Source organism: Oryctolagus cuniculus, chromosome 4 (assembly GCF_051225735.1).
Source record: "Oryctolagus cuniculus isolate XC-2025 breed Fujian yellow rabbit chromosome 4, ASM5122573v1, whole genome shotgun sequence".
Classification (NCBI taxonomy): domain Eukaryota; kingdom Metazoa; phylum Chordata; class Mammalia; order Lagomorpha; family Leporidae; genus Oryctolagus; species Oryctolagus cuniculus.
In genome coordinates this window covers 130,773,012-130,795,270 of record NC_142870.1, presented here as the reverse complement: position 1 = coordinate 130,795,270, position 22,259 = coordinate 130,773,012, and the positions used below count along the sequence as shown (strand labels likewise).

The 22,259-nt window shown below is 41.2% G+C and overlaps 1 protein-coding gene across 1 annotated transcript in view; it reads left to right on the top strand.

Annotated features, from left to right (window-relative positions):
- Nucleotides 1-22,259, top strand: part of SELENOT (selenoprotein T) — a 33,825-nt gene that overhangs the window by 1,021 nt on the left and 10,545 nt on the right. Inside the window, 2 exon segments of the mRNA NM_001199819.1 lie at nucleotides 18,744-18,854; nucleotides 19,442-19,568. Of these exon segments, the coding sequence (NP_001186748.1) occupies nucleotides 18,744-18,854; nucleotides 19,442-19,568 (238 nt within the window).

The window sequence follows — 22,259 nt, the reverse complement described above, 5'->3', positions numbered from 1 at the left end:
AAAATCGCAGACGGGAGAATCTTACACCCTAAAAGATGACATTTTCTCAGGATGGATGGTCAGATTAGTAAACCTTGAGAATCCTGGTACTTATACTCCAGTGTTGCTGTTAGCTGTAATTTATTTAAAATCAGCTTTTTTTTTTGTATGTTATAGTTGTAGTTTTCTTTTTTTTTAATGAATATAAATTTCCAAAGTACAGCTTATGGATTACAATGGCTTCCCCTCCATAACGTCCCTCCCACCCGCAACCCTCCCCTTTCCCACTCCCTCTCCCCTTCCATTCACATCAAGATTCATTTTCGATTCTCTTTATATACAGAAGATCAGTTTAGCATACATTAAGTAAAGATTTCAACAGTTTGCTCCCACACAGAAACATAAAGTGAAAAATACTGTTTGAGTACTAGTTATAGCATTAAATCTCAATGTACAGCACACTAAGGACAAAGATCCTACATGAGGAGTAAGTGCACAGTGACTCCTGTTGTTGACTTAACAAATTGACACTCTTGTTTATGGCATCAGTAATCACCCTAGGCTCTTGTCATGAGCTGCCAAGGCTATGGAAGCCCCCTGAGTTCACCGACTCTGATCATATTTAGACAAGGCCATGGTCAAAGTGGAAGTTCTCTCCTCCCTTCAGAGAAAGGTACCTCCTTCTTTGATGACCCGTTCTTTCCACTGGGATATCACTCGCGGAGATTTTTCATTTAGTTTTTTTTTTTTTTTTTCCCAGAGTGTCTTGGCTTTCCATGCCTAAAGTACTCTCATGGGCTTTCCAGCTGGATCCGCATGCTTTTAGGGCTGATTCTGAGGCCAGAGTGCTGTTTAGGACATCTGCCATTCTATGGGTCTGCTGTGTATCTCACTGATGACGTTTAGGTTTTATACTTCAGCAACTAGCTTTAACATTGGAAACTAATCAAGTATTTAAAAATTTAAAAACTGAGTTTAAGCTAGAGAGTCAGAAAATAAGATGATGGTAAGACTTTATTTTTGGAGTGAAAACCAAAAGCCTTGTAATCTCTTCCTGATTAAAACAACAGCAATAATTCCCTGTTCAGTGGACTGTGTACCTGGACTATATAATCGTTTTTAGAGTACTGTTTTTTCTAATTTTTTTCCTTAATTTTTAAAATTAGAAAGTGGTAATTATTTTGCCAACCTACAGAAATTGTGAAAGATTAAGTGTGATGCTCTGGGAATTAAATAGATGAAATAAGACTGCAGTTTTCAAGTTGTGTAGTTAGTCTTTATCCTCCCTTTCTAGCTCTTCATTGCACTGCAGGTTTTCCTGAAATACTCTTTGTTGTATTTGCTTCAGTTGGTGTACTTGTCACAGTGGTTTACCAGAAGGGACTTCTACTGAGGAGGTTCCTAACAAGGTTTTCACAGTGTGTAAACAAATGTAGGAAAGAGCAGTGATTCAGTCCTTCAGATTAAACTTTCTTAATTTAAAAGTTCTTCAGTTGACTTTTGTAGTCATCCTGACATGTAGATCACAAAAATGCTTCAATTTTTTATATTTATGTAGGAAATACCTTTATTAATATGCCTGCCAAGTATAAAAAATTTAGTTCCTCATCTGTTACTTTTTTTTCGTAAAGATAATCTGTTTACAGTAGTCAAAATTATTGTTTTGCTAAAATCTCTTGAATATTTATTTGCAAGTTTGGGAAAGGAGAGTAAGCGAATCTAACTAAGGATAAATGTGAAAAAATTATAATTTTTAAAAATTTCTTTTTTATTTTCACACGTAGAGTTATAGACAGTGAGAGGGAGACATAGAGAAAGGTCTTCCTTCCGTTGGTTCACTCCCCAAATGGCCGCTATGGCTGGTGCTACATCGGCCTGAAGCCAGGAGCCAGGTGCTTCTTCCTGGTCTCCCATTTGGGTGCAGGAGCCCAAGCACTTGGGCCATCCTCCACTGCACTCCGGGGCCACAGCAGAGAACTGGAGTGGAAGAGGAACAACCAGGTCTAGAACCCAGTGCCCATATGGGATGCCGGCGCCGCAAGCGGAGGATTAACCAAGTGAGCCACGGCGCTGGCTTCGAAAAAATTCTTTTAATTTTTACTTTCATTAATATGAGAATAGCTTCCATATATCTTATAGACACAACTCTGATAACCGTACTTCCCTTCCTCCCTCCATCTCTCCCCCTTTTCTTTTTTTCCTTTAATTTTTATAATATACTTTTTTTTGAGAATATTTATTTGAAAGAATTATAGAGAGATAGAGGCAGAGAGAGAGAATCTTCTACCCGCTAGTTCGCTCCCCAAGCCAGAAGCCAGTTGCTTCTTCCAGGTCTTCCATGTGGATGCAGGGACCAAAGGACTTGGACCATCTTCCATTGCTTTCCCAGGTGCATTAGCAGGAAGCTGGATCGGAAGTGAAGCAGCCAGGATATGATCCCATATGGGATGTTGGCACTGCAGGGTGCGGCTTTACCTGTTGTGCTACAGCGCCAGCCCCCATACTTTCTTTTCTTTCCCCAGATGGCAGCAATGGCTAGAACTGTGCCGATCTGGAGCCAGGAGCTTTTTCTGGGTCTCCCATGCGAGTGCAAGGGCCCAACGACATGGCCTTCTACTGCTTCCCCAGGCCATAGCAGAGAGCTGGATAGGAAGTGGAGCAACTGGGACTGGAACCAGCACCCATTTGGGATGCCGGCACTGCAGGCGGCAGCTTTACCTGCTATGCCACAGCGCCAGCCCCCATACTTTCAATTTACTTTATAATGCCAGGTTTAATGCACCACTAACAATAATGTTCAACAAAAGTAAAAAGTAGACCACTGTTCCACAAAAATATAGAAAAGGGCTATAAAGAAAAATCATAAGATGTCATTTTTTTCCTTGTGTTCTATATTAACTACCACATGTCAGAGAAAACATAGTATTTGTCTTTTTGGAAATGACTTATTTCACTAAGCATAATGGTCTCCAGTTACATCCATTTTGTTGCAAAAGACAGGGTTTCATTCTTTTTTATGGCACACATATATACCACATACACATATATACCACATTTTCTTTATCCAGTCATCAGTTGATGGACATCTGGGTTGTTTCCATATCTTAACTATTATGAATTGAGCTGCTGTAAAGATGGGAATACACCTAACTCTCTCATCTGCTGATTTTATTTCATTTCAGTAAATTCCCAGGATTGAGATGGCTGGATCATTGGCAGATGTATTTTCAGATTTCTGAGGATTCTTTGTTTAGCATTTTGGGTCTCTTGTGTTTCCATATGATTTTAGGATCACTTTTTCTAAATCTGAGAAGAATTTTATTGGTATTTTGATTGGGATCGCATTGTATCTATAAATTGCCTTGTATAGTATGGGTATTTGATTATACTGATTTTTCTAATCCACGAACCTGAAGATTTTTCCATTTTTTTTCTGTCCTCTTCTGTTTCTTTTTAATGTTTTGATTTCAATTGTAGAAATCATTCACCTCCTTGGTTAAATTTATCCCAAGGCATTTAAATTTTTTTTGTAGCTATTGTGAATGAGAGTGATCCTATAAGTTCTTTCTCAGCCATGGCATTGTTTGTGTATACAAATGCTGTTGATTTTTGTATGTTGATTTTATAACCTGCAACTTTGCCAGACTCTTAGGAATTCCCATAGTTCCTTAGTGAAGTCTTTCAGTTCCCCTATGTATAGAAGAAAAGAAAATCTTATTTTTTTGTTGCAAATTTCAGTACTATAAAAGAGTTTTTCTTTCATTAATTACCACTGTTAACAATCAAGAGAAAATTGTGATTTTTTTTTTTTTTTTAGATTTATTTATTTGAAAGTCAGAGTAACATAGAGAGACAGAGAAAGAGAGAGGTCTTCCATCTGCTGGTTCACTCCCCAGATGGCTGCAACGGCCAGAGCTGTGCTGATCCAAAGCCAGGAGCCAGGAGCTTCTTCTGGGTCTCCCACGTGGGTGCAGGGGCCCAAGAACTTGGGCCATCTTCTACTGCTTTCCCAGGCCGTAGCAAAGAGCTGGATCACAAGTGGAGCAGCTGGGACTCAACTGGCACCCATATGGGATGCTGGCACTGCAGGCGGTGGCTTTACCGGCTATACCACAGCGCCGGCCCCAAGAATTGTGCTTTCAATTTTTTTTTTTTTTTTTTCTTATTTTATATTGATTATGAGAAGTTTTTCTTGGCTTTTTTATTTATTTGAAAGGGAGAGAGACAGAGATAAATGGAAGTTTTCCATTTGCTGGTTTGCTCCCCAAATGTCCACAATGCCTGGGGCTGCCCCAGGTCTAACCAGAGCTAGGATCCCAATCCTGGTCTCCCAAAATGACAGTGAGCTATGATCAGCTGCTGACTCCAAGGGTGTGCATTAGCAGGAAGCTGGATCTGAAACAGAGCCAGGTCTTGAACCCAAGCAGTTTGCTGGGAGATTGCAGGTGTCCCAAGAGGCATCTTTACTGCTGTGCCAAAAGCCCTCCCCATTAGTACTTTTTCTTTTTTTTAAAGATTTATTTTATTTATATGAAAGGAAGAGCTAGAGAGAGAGAGACAGAGACAGAGAGAGAAAGAGAGAGAAGTCTTGAATCTGCTGATTTACTCCCCAAATGTTGCAACAGCCAGGTCTGGGCCAGGCTAAAACCAGAAGCCAGGGGCTTCTTCCGGTCTCCCAAGTGGATACTGGGGCCCAAGGACTTGATCTGTCCTCCACTGCTTTCCCAAGCACATTAGCAGGGAACTGGACCAAAGTGGAACAGCTGGGAACCAGCCCGTATAGGATGCTGGTGCTGCAGGCAGCAGCCTAACCTGTATGGCCCCAAGTACTTATACTTACGTAACACATCACCTGAAGGTAATTGTGCCACTTTTGTCATTGCTAGTAGAACAAAGTAGCAACACAGTGCACAGTGGAATTAAAGGGGGAGAGAGATAAGTGCACAGAATAGCTGAAGACAAAGTTTGCTATTCTATGTGCATTTTTTTTTAAATGTTCATTTAACCCTTGCTATGTGCCAGGAACTAAAGAAAAGATGTGACCACCTTATGTAGATATGAATGAGAGGGATGTGCCTAACTCATGAAGCCTACAAAAATGTCTCATTATTACTCTATGTAAGTGAGGTTTTTATTGTCAGATAATTACACAGTAGAATTAAGTAATTTATTTATTTGAAAACCAGAGTTGCAGGGACAGAGGGAGAGATGAAGAGAGAAAGGTCTTCCATTTGCTGGTTCACTCCCTAAATTTCCACAACAGCCAGGCCAGAGCCAGGAGCCTGGAGCTTCATCCCGTCTCCCAAATAGGTGGCAGGGGCACAGGTACTTGTGCCATCTTCCACTGCTTTTCCCAGGCCACCAGCAAGGAGCTGGATCAGAAGTGGAGCAGCCAGAACCGGTACCCATTTGGGATTCTGGTGTTGCCGGCAGTAGGTTAACCCATTACACCACAACACTGGCCCTATAATTAAGTAATTTTTTTAAAGATTTATTTATTTACCTGAAATGCAGTGAGACACAGAGGGAGAGATCTCATATCCACTGGTTCACTCCCCAAATGGCCACAACAGCTGGGGCTGGGCCAGGCCAAAGCTAGGCCCACATGGGTGGCAGGGACACAAGTATGTGAGCCATTTTCTGTTGCTTTCCCAGGCATGTTAGCAGGGAGTTGGAGTGGAGGCAGAGAAGCTGGGATCAGAACCAATGCTCCGATATAGGCTCCTGACTTCAGCCGGGCCAGGCCTCAGCTGTTGTGGGCATTTGAGGAGAGAACCAGTGGTTGGAAGATCTCTCCCTGTCTTAACTCTGTCTTTCAAATAAATACATTTTATTAAAAAGAATAACTATGACATACTGATGATTGTGAGGTAAATCCTGATTTTTTAAGAGATGCTAAATATAGAAAAATTAGGCTTCTTGGGATTAATGAATAAAGGTGTACTAAGAAGTTGATCCAAATGGTCATTTAGTAGTCTTAAAGTGTGACTACAAAACAAATAAAATGGTGACTACTATACCTACCAATAAATTAGGGTTTTAAAACTTTATGCTTATGTGGAGTTTAGTCACTATTTTGTTTTGATTTTTACCATTTTTTTCCACAAGCAAATAGCTGCAGCATCTAATTGAATACTGTGCACAGAATAGTTGTTTCTATTTAATAATGAATGAAGCACTTAGTTCAGAGCTGTTCGATGCAGGTAAAATATGGCAGTGATTTTAAAGGCTTGATATCATCTTACAGAAAGTTGAAACATTTTCTTGGGGCTGGTGTTTTGGTACAGTGGGTTAAACTGCTGCCTGCAATGTTGGCATCCCATGAGTCCAGGCCCTGCTGCTTTGCCAACGATCCAGCTCCCTGCTGATGTGTCTGGGAGAGCAGCATAAGATAGACCCATGTAGTCGGGTACTTGCCACCCATGTGGGAGACCCAGATTGAGTACCAGGCTACTGACTTGGCCCAGCCTCGGCCATTGTGGCCACCTGGGGAGTGAACCAGTGGAAGGAAGATCTTTGTTACTGTCTCTCCCTCCCTTTGTAACTCTGCCTTTCAAATAAATAAGTCTTTTAACAACAAAAACAAAAAAAGTTGAAACATTATTTTCTTAAAATTTACTGCTTAATGAGGTAGCTGGTGGAAAACAAAGTTGAGTATATCATTTAGAAATACCAAAATAATTTAATAAATTTTGACTAGTTGACGGAAACTACTCATTTACTGGAATAGAGATTTGGAGACCCAGGCTCTTTTTTTTTTACCTTAAAGATTTTCTTATTTATTTGAAAGGCAGAGTTGCAGAGACATCTTCCTTTCACTGGTTCACTCCCCAAAAGGCTGCAACGTCTTGGAGTGGGGCTTGATCAGAAGCCAGGAGCCAGGAGCTTCTAACCCACTTGGGTCCAGGGGCCCAAGCACGTGGGTCATCCTCACTGCTTTCCCAGGCCATTAGCAGGGAGCTGGATCAGAAGAGGAGCAGCTGAGACTTGAGCTGGCACCTATCTGGGATGCCAGTGCCGCAGGCAGCAGCTTTACCTACTATGCCACAGCGCTGGCCCTGAGACCCAGGTTCTTAACTGATCTGCTTTTTACCTACCCTTGGAATTATACTTGGTATAATTGTGCATCTGTGTAATGAAGATGTTGGTTGCATTTGATGTACCTCTGATATTCTGATTTCTTTTTTACTGTTAGGAGGCTTAAAGAAAAAAAATGGCCGGCGCCGCGGCTCACTATCCTCCGCCTTGCGGCGCCGGCACACCGGGTTCTAGTCCCAGTCGGGGTGCCGGATTCTGTCCCAGTTGCCCCTCTTCCAGGCCAGCTCTCTGCTGTGGCCAGGGAGTGCAGTGGAGGATGGCCCAAGTGTTTTGGCCCTGCACCCCATGGGAGACCAGGAGAAGTACCTGGCTCCTGCCATCGGATCAGCGCGGTGCGCCGGCTGCAGCGGCCATTGGAGGGTGAACCAACGGCAAAGGAAGACCTTTCTCTCTGTCTCTCTCTCTCACTGTCCACTCTGCCTGTCAAAAAAAAAAAAAAAGCATGTATTTGTGTTTGTGTTTTCTGTCTTTGTCACTGAGACTATAGTTGGAGCCTTCTGGTTCCTCTGATGCGTAGTATACTATTGTTGAGGAAGAAATCTCATTGGGTAGTTTTATCATGAGCTACTGGTAATCAAGTTTGTAGTGACAGCAACATAGTCTAGCTTTTGTTTTTGCCCTTTTTTCCCCATGTCACTTTCTCCCCCCCTTTTTTTTTTTTGGTTCAGTTTTAAGAAGGTACAATTTTTTGTGTGTGATAAGATTTGAGAACCAGTTGTACGGTAGAAGAGACAGAAATAAACAATATTTACAGTTGGAACAGTATTTTCCAGCAATATTTAAAGTTGGAGAGCTTTGCAGAGAAGGAAATGAAATCTTGATGGGAATTTCTAGCAGGAGATACAGAGAAAATGCTTTACAAGCCAAGGGAAGAACATCAGTTTAAAGCACCCAGTGCTTACTATTGTTCCTTGTTGTTTTCATTATGTCTGTATTGCTGTGACAGAAGTAAGTTCAGTTAATAAACCTTTGAAAGCTTTCCTCTTTGACTTTCAATTTAAAAAGAAATAAAATTAAATTTCTGGTATACATAGTTTTATAGATATGTGTGCATGTAAAGAGTATCCTTGAAGACAGAGAAATATGTAATTTAAAAAAAGTTATTTATTTGAAAGGCAGAGAGGGAGAGAGAGATCTTCCATTCCAGGGTTCACTCCTCAATGACTACAGCAGCCCTAGGGCTGAGCCAGGCTGAAGCCAGGTTCCAGGACCTTCAACTAGGTCTCCCATGTGGGTGCAGGGGCCCAAATACTTGAGCAGTCTTCCACTGCTTTCCCAGGTTGCAGCAACAAGGAGCTAGGTTGGAAGTGGAGCAGCCGGAACTCAAAATGGTGCCCACATGGGATGCAGGCTGCAGTTCAACTTGCTGCACTGCAACACCGGCACCATATGATGATCTGTGTCAACAATAATAGTATTCCGGAAGATCAGTATGCAGGGCCGGCGCCGCAGTGTAACAGGTAAAGCTGCCGCCTACAGTGCTAGCATTCCATATGGGCACTGGTTCGAGTCCCAGCTCTATGCTATGGCCTGAGAAAGTAATGCAAGATGGCCCAAGTCTTCGAGCCCCTGCACCTGCGTGGGAGACCCGGAGGAAGCTCCTGGCTACCAATCGGTGCAGCTCTGGCCATTACGGCCATCTGGGGAGTGAACCAGTGGATAGAAGACCTCTCTGTCTCTCTCTGCAACTCTGCCCTCGAAATAAATAAATAAATCTTTAAAAAAAAATCAATATACCTTTAATTTAACCAGTGCTTTATTAGTTAACATTGTATGCTGGCCTGAATTTTTTACCAAATTACTTTGATAAGATGAATATTCTTAAATATCTCTGTATACTTGTTCTATTATTTCTGTGAAATAAATCCTTAGAGGTAGAATGTTACGGAGGCAGGCATTGTGGCACACAGCAGGTTCAACTGCCACTTGAGATTCCAGCATCCCATATCAGGACACCTGTACAAGTCCTGGCTGCTCTGCTTCTGATTCAGCTTTCTGCTGGTGTGCCTGAGAAAGCAGCAGGTGATGGTCCAAGTACTTGGATCCCTGCCCCTCAATTTGGTAGACCCAGATGGAGTTCCTGACTCTTAACCTTTGGTCTAACCCAGCCCTGGCTGTTGCAGCCATTTGGGTAGTGAACCAGCAGGTGAAAGATTTCTCCTTCTGCTGTTCTAAATTTAACACAAATAAATAAGTAAATTGTAAATCTAAAAAAAAAAAAAGGATTATACCAAAGGGCATCATGTTTAAAAAAGATTTTTTAAGGTGGGTTTGTTTCTTTGAAAGGCAGAGTTACAGAGAGGGAGAGATGAATCGATCAATCGATCTTCTATTCGCTGGTTTACTCCGCAAATGGCCACAACGGCCAGAGTAGGGCCAGGTCAAAGGGTGCAGGGGCCCAAGTATTTGGGCAGTGTGCTGATGCTTTTCCAGATGCATTAGCAGGGAGCTGGTGTAGAAGTGGAGCAGCTAGCAGTCAAACCAGTGTCCGGATGGAATGCTGGTACTACAGGTGGTGGCTTTACCTCTATGCCACAGCGTGGGCCCCACATTCTAAATTTTGACAGTTGAGTTGGTTAATGTTCTGGAAGATCATAGAGTAGGTTGGGTGTTTTAAAATTTCTATCTTGTTCCACTGTAATCAGAAAATAACATTTTCTGTTTCTGCTTAATGGGTTTTCTTTTTTTAAAGATTTATTTATTTTTATTTATTTTTTAAAGATTTATTTATTTGAAAGTCAGAGTTAAAGAGAGAGAAGTCTTTCATCCTCTGGTTCACTCCCCAGATGGCCGCAACGGCCGGAGCTGCGCCGATCTGAAGCCAGGAGCTTCTTCTGGGTCTCCCACGTGGGTGCAGGGGCCCAAGGACTTGGGCCATCTTCTACTGCTTTCCCAGGCCATAGCAGAGAGCTGGATCGGAAGTGGAACAACCGAGACTTGAACCGGTGCCTATATGGGATGCTGGCACAGCAGGCGGTGGTTTTACCCGCTACGCCACAGTGCTGTCCCCATCGTTTTATTATTTTCAATTCTACTAGTAGAGAGGAGGAAAGGATAGATTGTTTTCTAAAAAGGTAAAATATAGGTATTTTATGACATAGGGAATTTGTAATGACAGAAAGATACACCAGGGAAATGACAGTTTACCCTCTACTTGCCCTTTCACTTTCACCCTCATGTTTGTCATTTGTATGTTTTGTGGACTTGTTTACATGTTACCTTATGATTGTTTCCCAGGATTTGCTATGTATTTGTGCTTAAGAAATTAGATTGTGAATTCCTTTTTCTAATGTGAAAATAAACCTACCTTCGTGTGTGTATATATATCATTCTTATATGCCTTATCTCTTGAGTATAGTGGGAGCTGATTATTTCAAGTATCAGTACAGAATGCATGCTGTGACAAAATTAACCTTTGCCACATTGTTGACTTTAATAGACTAGACCTTTGTCTTGCTCAGTGAGAGACCTGATTCCTGACTCCACATATAGTGGCTACACCATACCTATTGCATCACAAGTCATACTACAGATTTCTTTTCTTTCTTTCTTTCTTCTTCTTTTTTTTTTTTTTTTTACTTTTGTCCTGATCTGAAGGCATTTTCCTTCCCTTGAGGAGAATTGTGCTTAAATTTTTTTTTAAGATTTATTTATTTATTTACTTGAAAGGTGCAGTTAGGGAGAGTGAGAAAGAGAGATATATCTTTCATCTGCTGGTTCAATCTCTAAATGATCACAATGGCTGGACTTGGGCCGATCCAAAGTGAGGAGCTAGCAGTTTCTTCTGAGTCTCCCAAGTGGGTGCAAGGGCCCAAGTACTTGGGCTATCTCCTGTTGCCTTCCCAGACACATTGGCAGGAAGCTGGATCGGAAGTAGTGCAGCCTGGATTGAACCGGTTTCCATATAGGATGCTCTCCTTGCAGGTGGTAGCTTTACCTGCTGTGCCACAGTGCTGGCCTTAGAATTGGGGTTTAGAGTCTCAGAATTTGAGTGGCTTCACATAATTTGGGTTCTAATTCACCTGTTAATCACAAGGAAGTTAACTGTTGTTATGAGTCTGGTCATTTATAAAGTGGGGATAAGAAGACTTCAGAGGATTGTCCTGAGGGTTAAATAAGAGTATAGCTAGCTAGCAGAGTAGCTTATTCTAGGACATAGATAGTCAGTACATTTCCATGGAATTTTTTTCTCTATTTAAGTCAGAAGACAAAGATTGTAAATAGTAAGCATGTTTGTCTTTTTTTTATGCTAATAGTTTAAAAAGCCACTTGTTGTTACATTCTCCATTAACTTTCAAATTTTATTTTACTTATTTGAGAGGCAGAAAGAGACAGATCTCTCATCTACTGGTTCACTCCCCAAATGCCTGGGAACTTGGAATTCAGTCCATGTTTGGCAGAGACCTAAGTACTTGAGCTATCATAAAGTACTTGAGCTATCATAAAGCCTTCTAGGGTGAGCATTAGCAAGAGGTTGGAATTGGGTGTGGAGCTGGGACTTGAGTCCAGCCATTCTGACCTGGGATGTGAGCGAATGCCACATGGGTCCTTTGGGATGTGAGCAAATCCCACTGTGACAAATGCAGCCCCTTTTATTCTTTTAGTCAACTCACTTCGTGATTATGTGCCTTTCTGATGCGTATCTTTTAAAAATATGTTCTAAACACAAAAAATCATTTGTTTTTGAAGTAGTTTTTTCTTAAAGATTTATTTGACCGACAGAGTGACAGAGGTCTTCATTCAATGGTTTGCTTCTCAGATTCCTACAATAGCCAGAATTTGGCTGAAGCCACACACCAGAAACTCCATCCAAGTTTTACCCTGTGGGTTCAAAAACCCAAGTACTTGGTCCATCCAACATCTGTCTCTCAGGTGCATTAGCAGGGAAGCTGGATCGGAAGTGGAGGCTGGACTCAGTCCTAGGCATTCCAGTATGGGAGGTGGGTGTCCCACGTGGCAGCTTAACCTGCTATGCTACAACACTTTCCCCTGAGGTAACGTTTTAAAGAAACTTTACTATTTCTTTCTCATTAGGAATGTTTGTGACTCTAGGGGCAAGAACTGCATAGTGGTTAAGACACTACTTGGGACTACTATATTGCATATTGTAGTGCTTGGGTTTGGGTCTGGGCTCTGCTTCCAATCCAGCTTCCTGCTTAATGCACACTTTGGGAAGCACCAGGTGATGACTTAGGTTGTTGGGTTCCTGCTGCCTACATGAGAGATCTGAATTTAGTTCCTGGCTCCTGGCTTTGGCTTGGTCCAGGCCTGGCTTTTGTGGGCATTAGGGAGTGAACCAGCAGATGAAAAATCTTTCCCTGTATGTTTGTCTCTGTGTGGGAGGCCCAGAAGAAGATCCTGGCTCCTGGTTTTGGATCAGCTCAGCTTTGGCCATTGTGGCCATTTAGAGAGAGAGCCAGTGGACAAAAGAATTCTCCCTCTCTGCCTGTCTCCTTTCAAAAAAAAAAAAAAAAATAGGATACATGTATTTATTGGAAATGCAGAGATAGAAAGAGAGGTCTTCCATCTGCTGGTTCACTCCCCAAATGACTGCAACAGCTGGGGCAGGGCCAAGCCAAAGCCAGGAATCAGGAGCTTCTTCTGGTCTCCCATGTGAATGAAGGGGCCCAAGTGGGTCATCCCCCACTTCTTTTCCATGTGCATCAGCAGGGAGCTGGGTTGGAAGTGGAGCAGCTGGGACTCAAACCAGCACCCATTGAGCCAATACCTCAATCGGAGGCTTAATCTTCTACACCACAGCACTGGCCTTGTTAATCTTGTCTTTTTATCCACTGGTTGTAGACTGATATTAGGTGAACGTTTGAATAAAGTCAGTAAGAAACCAGGACTCTCAACCTCTCAGGAGCCACTGTAGGCTCATTTTGTGTGTTTTTACGATGGAGGGCATTGCAGTGTTCCAAGAGTGAGGCAGCTGGAAGATGAAATCACCTGATTTCATATAACACAGCTCCTTAATCTGATAAGATGCCACCTCTTTAGTTGTTTTTGCAACTTTTTTTTTTTTTTTAAAGATGTATTTATTTATTTGAAAGGCAGAGTTACAGAGTGGCAGAGGCAGAGAGACAGTCTTCGATCTGCTGGTTCGCTCCCCAGATGGCCAGCATGGCTGGAGGTGGGCCAGACCAAAGCTAGGAGCCAGTAGCTTCTTCCAGGTCTCCCACATGGGTGCAGAGGCCCAAGGACCTGGACAATCTTCTGCTGCTTTTCCAGGTGCATTAGCAGGGAGCTGGATCGGAAGTATAGCAGCTGGGACTTGAACTGGCATCCATATGGAATATCGGCACTGCAGGTAGTGGCTTTATCTGCTGTGCCACAACACCAGCTCCTGCTTTTGCAACTTTTTGAAAAACTGAGCAAATTAAGGTCTACATCTTTAAAATTCTTCCAGAGTGTTTGAGCACTCTTGTTTACAACTTTAAAAAAATAATTATTTACTTTTGAGGCAGAGAGACAGACAGCTCCCATTCAGAAGCCCACACAGTGACTGGGACTAGGCCCTGGGGCCAAAGCCAGGTGCAGGGAACTCATCCAGGGCTCCCACATGGGTCTCAGGAACTCAGTTACTTGAACCATCATCTCTACCTCTCAGGATCTGCATTAGCGGGGAGCTGGAGTTTGCAGCCAGAATTGGAAATGGAACTCAAGCACTCAACTGTGGGTTGTGGTCATCTTAACCTTTAGGCCAAATGCCTACTCTCTGAAACTTACTTCTAAGAAGCATTTATCCCGTTAGTTTATTCTTATTTCTGGTACGGTGTAGAGAATATCTTGTTCAGATTTCATGCTTAAAATACTTAGAGCAGGTGATTAATCAGACAAATGTCTGTTAGTACTTCCGCTACCAAATAGACCAAGGAGAAATGAAGATTATATAAAAAAAGTAATGTCAGTATTCTGCTGGAGCTTGATCAATGCTGTGTGTAATTAGAAACCAGTGTTCATACAATATCTTCTTAATTTTCTTGGTGGGAAGTGGGGGAAACATTATTGGGATGCAAGTAGCAGAAACTCTTTTGAACTGGTATAAACAAAGCATTTAGAAATGCATTTAAAGATTTCTAAAAGGGTGGTTTTGAAACCCAGAAGCAGAGATGGCCTGAAGTAGGGAACTGAAAAGCCTGATTTTTATTTTTAATTTTATTTATCTATTTTTACTTACTTGAAAAGTGGAGAGACAGAGAGCAGTTTTCCATCCACTGGTTCACCGCCAAATGCCAATAACAGCCAGGGCTGGGCCACGTTGAAACTGAGAGCCCAGAACTCAATCTGAGTGCCTTATGTGGGTGGCAGGGGATCGAGTTCTTTGACCATCACCATTACCTCTATGGGGTGCATGTTAGCAGGAATCTGGAATCAGAAACAGCCAGGACTTGAACCCAGGCACTCTTATATGCGATTGGGGGTCTCAAGTTGTATCCCAACCACTGCACCAAATACCGCTCCCAAGAATTCATTCATTCTTCTCTGATTCACATTTGTACTTTTCTCAGTCAAGTGTGCTTCATTTTTCTCTTTCTCTGAAGTTTGATTTATCTCCACTTAGTCCTGTTGAAAGAATATGACTCTCCTATCAGCTTTGGTGTTAACTGTCATTTAACAGTTTTTAAAATCCCAATTCTTCATTCTAGAGAGGGCACTTGGGGCTTTCCTGTGACAGATTCGCCTTTCTGGAACATTAGCTATAGGAAGAAGTTGGGTCTCCTGTGTGTGAGTGGGTCATTGTGAATAAAAAGGGAGAGTGAGGTTTTTTTTTTTTTTTTTTTATTTCCTTGCAGTAAACGCAAGATATTCGTTCATGATGTGAGAATTTGGTAGGCTCAGGTTTGATACACAGGCAGGCATTTGACTACAATTAGATGTGGAGAAGGGAACAGTGGGATGGTTGGCACTGTGAATTAGGAAACTGGACATGTGATGAACTCTAAAAGCACAGGATCTGTTAGAAATAGCATAGATGAGGTTTTTCTGTATTTCTTTAATTTCCTTTCTAGTTATTATATCTAGATCATTTAATATGTAAGCAAGCTCTCCCTTTGGAAGAGTACTGTGTGAAAAATACATTAAGCCAAGCAGTTGTAGTGGTTGACTCCATATAGAAAAGATATATTTAGGCTGGCGCCGCGGCTCAATAGGCTAATCCTTCGCCTGCGGCACCGGCACACTGGGTTCTAGTCCCTGTCGGGGTGCCGGATTCTGTCCCGGTTGCCCCTCTTCCAGGCCAGCTCTCTGCTGTGGCCAGGGAGTGCAGTGGAGGATGGCCCAAGTCCTTGGGCCCTGCACCCACATGGGAGACCTGGAGATGCACCTGGCTTCTGCCATCGGATCAATGCGGTGCACCGGCCACAGCGGCCATTGGAGGGTGAACCAACGGTAAAGGAAGACCTTTCTCTCTGTCTCTCTCTCTCTCTCACTGTCCACTCTGCCTGTCAAAAAAAAGAAAAAGAAAAGAAAAGATATATTTAAATAAAGATTTATTTATTTATTTGAAAGTCAGAGTTACACACCAGAGAGAAAGAGAGGCAGGGGGAGAGAGGTTTTCCACCTGTTGGTTCACTCACCAGATGACAGTAACGGCTTGGAGCTGTGCCGATCCAAAGCCAGGAGCCAGGAGCCTCCTCCAGGCTTCCCACATGGGTGCAGGGGCCCGAGGACTTGGGCCATCTTCTACTGCTCTCCCAGGCCATAGAAGAGAACGGGATCGGAAAGTGGAGCAGCTGGGACTCGAACCGGCACCCATAATGGGATACCTGCGCCGCAGGTGGCAGCCTCACCCACCAGTCCCTGATTGTTTTTCAAGATTAGGTATACTTACAGGACATATCTTTAGTGTAGCAGTTAAGATGCCCCTTGGGATGCCCACATCCCATATCAGAGTACCCAGGTTTAAGTCATGACTCTGCTCTTATTTCCAGCTTCTTGATAATGTGCACCCAGAGAGGCAGCAGGTGATGGCTTAAGTACTTGGGTCCCTGCCGTTCACATGAGTGAACTAGATTTAGTTTTAGGCTCCTGGCTTCAGCCTTGCTCAGCCCTGTAGATGTAGATCTTTGTCATGGCCTTTCAAGTAAAAAATTAAATAGAGAGGAAGAGGAGGGGACAGGAGTTAGGTTTACTTTTTAAGAACCTTTGGTCGGCAGAAGGAATAGGTAACTGCTTAGCGTTTTCAGCATGTTCACATATTTGTTGTTGGAGGTGGACTCAGACTGGTACTTTGACTTGACCTGGTAAGACAGAATAATTTGAAAGAACTAGGGTAATGTGGTAGATGTGGAATGATTACTAATTCTTTACATGTGCTTTTAACATTTTCCTTTCTAGATAAATAGTAGATATGTTTCATTTAAAAATTTTTTTTAAAAATTATTTTCATTTTATTTGCAAGACAGACTAAGAGAAATCTTCTATCCCCTGGTTCATTCCCCCAAATGCTTACAGCAGTCAGGGCTGGGCTAGGACACTGGAACTTAGTCCAGATTTTTCACATGGGTGGAGGGACCCAAATACTTGAGCCAGTATTTGTTGCCTCTCAAGGTGTTTGTTAGTGGGCAGCTGGATCAGAAGCAGAGTAGCCCTCTAATGTGGTATCTGAAGTGGTGTTTTAACTGCTGTAGTAAACACTCGCCCCATGTTTTATTTTGGAAGACATCCATCTGCAATAGTGATTGCTACTCTTAAAACAGAAATTTTGTTTTGGGGGCAATAATTGCATAGGGAAAAAAGTTCCTTGATTTTTCTTTTTCTTTTTTTTTTATAAAGATTTTATTTATTTATTTGAGAGATAGAGTTACAGTGAAAGGGAGAGACAGAAAGAAAGATCTTCCCTCCGCTGGCTCATTCCCCAAATGGCCGCAACGGCCGGAGCTGCGCCGATCCGAAGCCAGGAGCCAGGAGCTTCCTCCTGGTCTCCCACACGGGTGCAGGAGCCCAAGGACCCAGGCCATCTTCCACTACCTTCCCAGGCCACAGCATAGAGCTGGATTGGAAGAGGAGCAGCCAGGACTAGAACCTGCGCCCATATGGGATGCCGGCGCCACAGGTGGAGGATCAACCTACTGCACTACGGTGCTGGCCCCAGTTCCTTGGTTTTTCTTCACAAGTCTGAAGCATATGAAAGGAGGAGCACAATAAATAAGCATGTCTAATATGTTGCGTAGTCTTGTAAACTGATTGACTTTTTAAAAAGTAAGTACAGTTTAAAATTCTTTTGGAGCTGAACAGTATATCCTTTTCTATTTGGAGTTTCACACAAAGGTGTGAGACTTAAGACTTTTTGGGATCAGAAGAACCACATAGATTTAGACATCAAGGCACAATTGTCAGAGAGGTGAATAAGGGGCTGATGTCCTGGCTCAGTGAGTTAAGCCACCACCTGCAAGGCTGCATCGTATGTAAATGCTGGTTCCAATCTGTGCTTGCAGTCCAGTTCCTTGCCTGGGAAACCAGCAGAACATGGCCTAAATGCTTAGGCCCTGGCTACCCACGTGGGAGACCTGGATGGAGTTTCAGGCTCCTGGCTTTGGCCTGACCCTGCCCTAGCCATTGCAGCCATCTGGGGAGTGAGCCAGCAGATGGAAGATCTCTGTCTCTCTCTCTCCCTCTATAACTCTGACTTTCAAATAAATAAATAGAAAGTTTTAAATTTAAAAAGTTAAATAGTACAAGAAAAAACTGGTGAATTTATCCTCTAAAATGTGTTTTTGTAAATTGAAATCTAGTATTTGAACTATTTTACCCCATAAACTCCATGCTGTTCCCTTGGGTTGGTAGTGATTAGTTTTTTCTTTGATTAACAATGCTGGCCCTTCAGGTTTTACTCTAGTAGAATATAATAACTGACCTGGCTTCTTCTATACCAGGTGATACCATCACCAACTCATGAAATGTGTTCCTTAAATCAGTGCATAACAGTCGTATTTGAGTTTGTAAGCTATTCTGTTGGTACTGTAGTGCCACTGCATATTTTCTGTATATATACTCCTTCGTGCCTCTGAAGGTGGGTTGTTAAGAGACTTTAATGGAGAAGATTAGATGCTGTAGACTTAATTTCCAGAATAATTAAAAGGATTTTCTGTTATAGTGCTAAAAATTACCTTGCCAGTCTGTGTTTTTTGGCACAGATTTTAGAGGTAGAAGCAATCTAAGAGTTTAGTCTAAGTTCCTTTTCCTTCTGTGATTGAGCAAATAAATTTGCCCAGTTAGGGGCAGAGTGGGAATAAAAAAAATTCATATCTCATGCTTTTGTGTTCCAAATTTAAAAGTCTCAATTTTAAACAAATAAGAATTGTCTTCATTTCATTGTTGGTACAAGCCATTGCTTGGGAAAAAAAAAAAGGTTAAATCACTGTGAGAACTCAAGATAGGTGGTAGGTAATTGCTGTTGCCAAAATAACCCAAATACATAAAGTTTAATGTTTTAATAGCAGGATTTATTTGAGTAGGAAGTAACTTAAATCTATAAAATTTATAAAAACAAAAATAAAAAAAAAACACAAAACCTCCATGTACCCATCATCCAACTTCCCTTATTAATAATTTGTAATGGATCTTAAAAATTATTACCAAGATTAATTTTTTCTTATCTAACTATAAAGTAAAACTATATGTATTCTAAGCCACTTAATGGAAATACATGTATTTTTTTGCAGTGTTTCCTGAGGGTATAGGCGGGTGTTTGAGGAGTACATGCGGGTTATTAGCCAGCGGTACCCAGACATCCGAATTGAAGGAGAGAATTACCTCCCTCAACCAATATATAGGTAAGTAAACTTAAGTAACTTAAAAAGAAAACAGTTTTTTTGATTTTATAAACTTTTAGTTTTCATTAGTTACTTTAATTTCTTACTTGGTTATGATAATATACAGAGAATGCAGATTTATAAATAGCAAGTTTATTTGATCCAAATATACATAGCTTTTTCTTTAAGAAGCAATAGGGTCATTTCAGAGATGGCAGCCATTCTAAGGATGTATCTTCCTACTTAGTTTTTATGGAAATAGCTCAATAACTCCTCTAAAGTTTTCTAGAAAAGCCGTGATATTAAATTCTGTGCTGTCTTAAGTTAGTGTTTTAAAAGACCAATTCTGAGGAATTTTATAAGTTCATTTTTTGATTGATTTAAAAGATTAAGCTTTTTTAAGGTGGGAAAGATTTATACAACCTGAAGAGAACCAGAGTATTAAATGTTTTTTTAAAAAACTGTAGTAAGCCTTAGCTATCTTTTCTGTAATTAGTAACGTAGGTTTAGTGTCTAGAAATTGTCTATACATATGTACTTGAATTATTAAATTTTAAAGTAGATGAGAAATTATGGCTTCTGCTGAATTTCTTTCTTTGTTTTGACAGACACATAGCATCTTTCCTGTCAGTCTTCAAGCTAGTATTAATAGGCTTAATAATTGTTGGCAAAGATCCTTTTGCTTTCTTTGGCATGCAAGCTCCTAGTATCTGGCAGTGGGGCCAGGAAAATAAGGTATGTAACTTAATAACTTTGGCAACTGTAGGTTTTTAGGTTGTTAGTGAAAATATTTTATTGATTTTTTTTCTTTTAATTGAGTATTTGTTACTGATTGACTTGTTAAATGCATGTTATCTTTGGGGAGGTCACTTAATCTCCCTTAACCTCAGTTTTCATATTTACATATTAAGAATGATTATTTTGGCCGGCGCCGCGGCTCACTAGGCTAATCCTCCGCCTAGCGGCGCCGGCACACCGGGTTCTAGTCCCGGTCGGGGCGCCGGATTCTGTCCCGGTTGCCCCTCTTCCAGGCCAGCCCTCTGCTGTGGCCAGGGAGTGCAGTGGAGGATGGCCCAGGTGCTTGGGCCCTGCATCCCATGGGAGACCAGGAAAAGCACCTGGCTCCTGGCTCCTGCCATCGGATCAGCGCGGTGCGCCGGCCGCAGCGCGCCGGCCGCGGCGGCCATTGGAGGGTGAACCAACGGCAAAGGAAGACCTTTCTCTCTGTCTCTCTCTCTCTCACTGTCCACTCTGCCTGTCAAAAAAAAAAAAAAAAAAAAAAAAAAAAAAAAAAAAAAGAATGATTATTTTGGTGGCATAAGAGGTATTACTTTAGCAGAACCTGGGTGCAAAGTAATTAATTATTTGATTTTGATTATAGAACCACTCAGATCATATTCTGTAAAACACAGTATGGATATAATGTGGGCTTTTTATACTATTGGGGGCATTAATAGGTTAGTTCACAACTAAAAGGGGATTTTACATTAACTTGTTCTTTCAAAATTCTTCTTTCTCTTAAATATTTGTCTTAATTTTTCTGTTCTTGGCACTCTGTTGGGCATACTGCCTGAAAGAACAGCAATGAATATGCTGAAGAATCTTGTGCTTTTATTCCCTTTCCAGGATCTTGCTGCAACATACATTCTTTCTAGATCACCTGTATTTTCATCCATTTTGCTTAAAATTTTTTTTTTTTCTGGAGGGTGTACCATTCTGTCTGAAATAGCAGTTATTTTTATATGTCTTGGGTGGGATCGCTTTGGCTTCCCTCTATGAAGTGTTCTCTTTTAGAGTTGTCTGGTCTTGTCTTAGTTTTAGATTGAATGCCTTTAGCAGACTCTTACATAGTTGTATTTTTTTTTCTTATGGAACCACCTGTTTCCAATAACAGACAAGACTTAACATGAAGAAGTGCTGAGGTACTATCTCTAGTTGAAGTGTGTCTCTACTCTTATTAACAAAATGTTGATTTGCAGAGGATTAAGAGTTGGAAGTTGAGTACTTATGGATAATGTTTTATGCTGTATTTATTGATTCCAAATTATCTTTTGTGCATTTTACTACTATGTGTAGACTTAGGTGCTGCTGATCTAATGTATAAGAATGTATTTTAAAGCTGCAGCTTTCAAGACAGTTGCTATGTATTGTTCCCATGAAAGTAGACTTGGGTTTCCAAAAACTAGAAACCCTTATGAAACAACTCTGTCCAGTTCAAATGGGACAGGAGGAAATACTGTTTCTCATCTGCTCTAGAGACATGAGTTATTTTTCTGAAACAGTTTGTCGTGAATTGACATTCTCACTATATCCTATTTTTAGTCCAGTGATTTTGTTAAGTTACAACTTTTGTCCAACAAGGGGCTTCTAGTCCCTTTAGGGAGAGTAAAGATTTGCCTTTAAAAGGTGAATGAGTGAATTTTAATATGTCAGTGCTCCTTTACTGCTTCTTTGTTTGATTTAAAGTGATGTGTTTGAAACATAAACAGGTTGTATTGAATACATGGAGTTGCTGATTATTGCATCACTAGTCTCTTGTGAATTCATATATTAAATTATAAAAGTGGTAACAGCAACTCTGCTTATACTGATATTCTTGTTTAACTTATTAAAGCTGTTATGATATTATGAGATCTCTGGGGAGTAATATGTATAAATTATATAAAATATGAATATCCTATATGAGGGAACTTCAAAAAGCTTGTGGAAAAATGGAATTAAAAGATGTTTGGTTTGGTGCAAAAACATTTGAAATCCGTGTATAGTTTTTTCGTATTTCTCATTTTCCATGTTCATTTTGAGGACCCCTGATATGCATGGATTTCAAAATTTTTTGCCCCGGGAGTGAACATTTGATGTGTTGGTTAAGATGATGCTTGAGATGCCTGCATCTCATATTGGAATTCCTGGGTTCAAATCCCTGCTTCTGCTCCTATTTTCATCTTCCTGCTGATGCATACTCGGGAAGGGAATAGGAGGTGATGGCCCAGGTGGGTGAGTCCATGTCACCCAAAAAGGAGACCCAGATTGACTTCCAGGCTCTTGGCTTTGGCCTGGCCCAGCCTTGGCATTTGTAGAGATTTAGGGAAGAAACCAGTAGATAGATCTTCCTCAATCTGTCCGTGTGTCTCTGTCTTTGTCTCCATCTCTCTTTCAAATAAATTAGAAAATAATTTTTGTACCAAATTAAACTTAGCTTTTAATTGTATTTTCCACAAATTTGTGGAAGTACTGTAAGTTCTTCAGCATATTTATAGCTATGAATTAATACTGTGTTTTTCTTGCTCTGAATGTATTATCTGAACATATGGAATAGCAGTGATAGTTGGTATGAAGCTTTAAGGTGAATTAAAAAATAGAATTACCAAGTAAAGAATGAGATTATACATTAAAAAGATTACTATGTCTTAAGCTGTGATGGTGTTT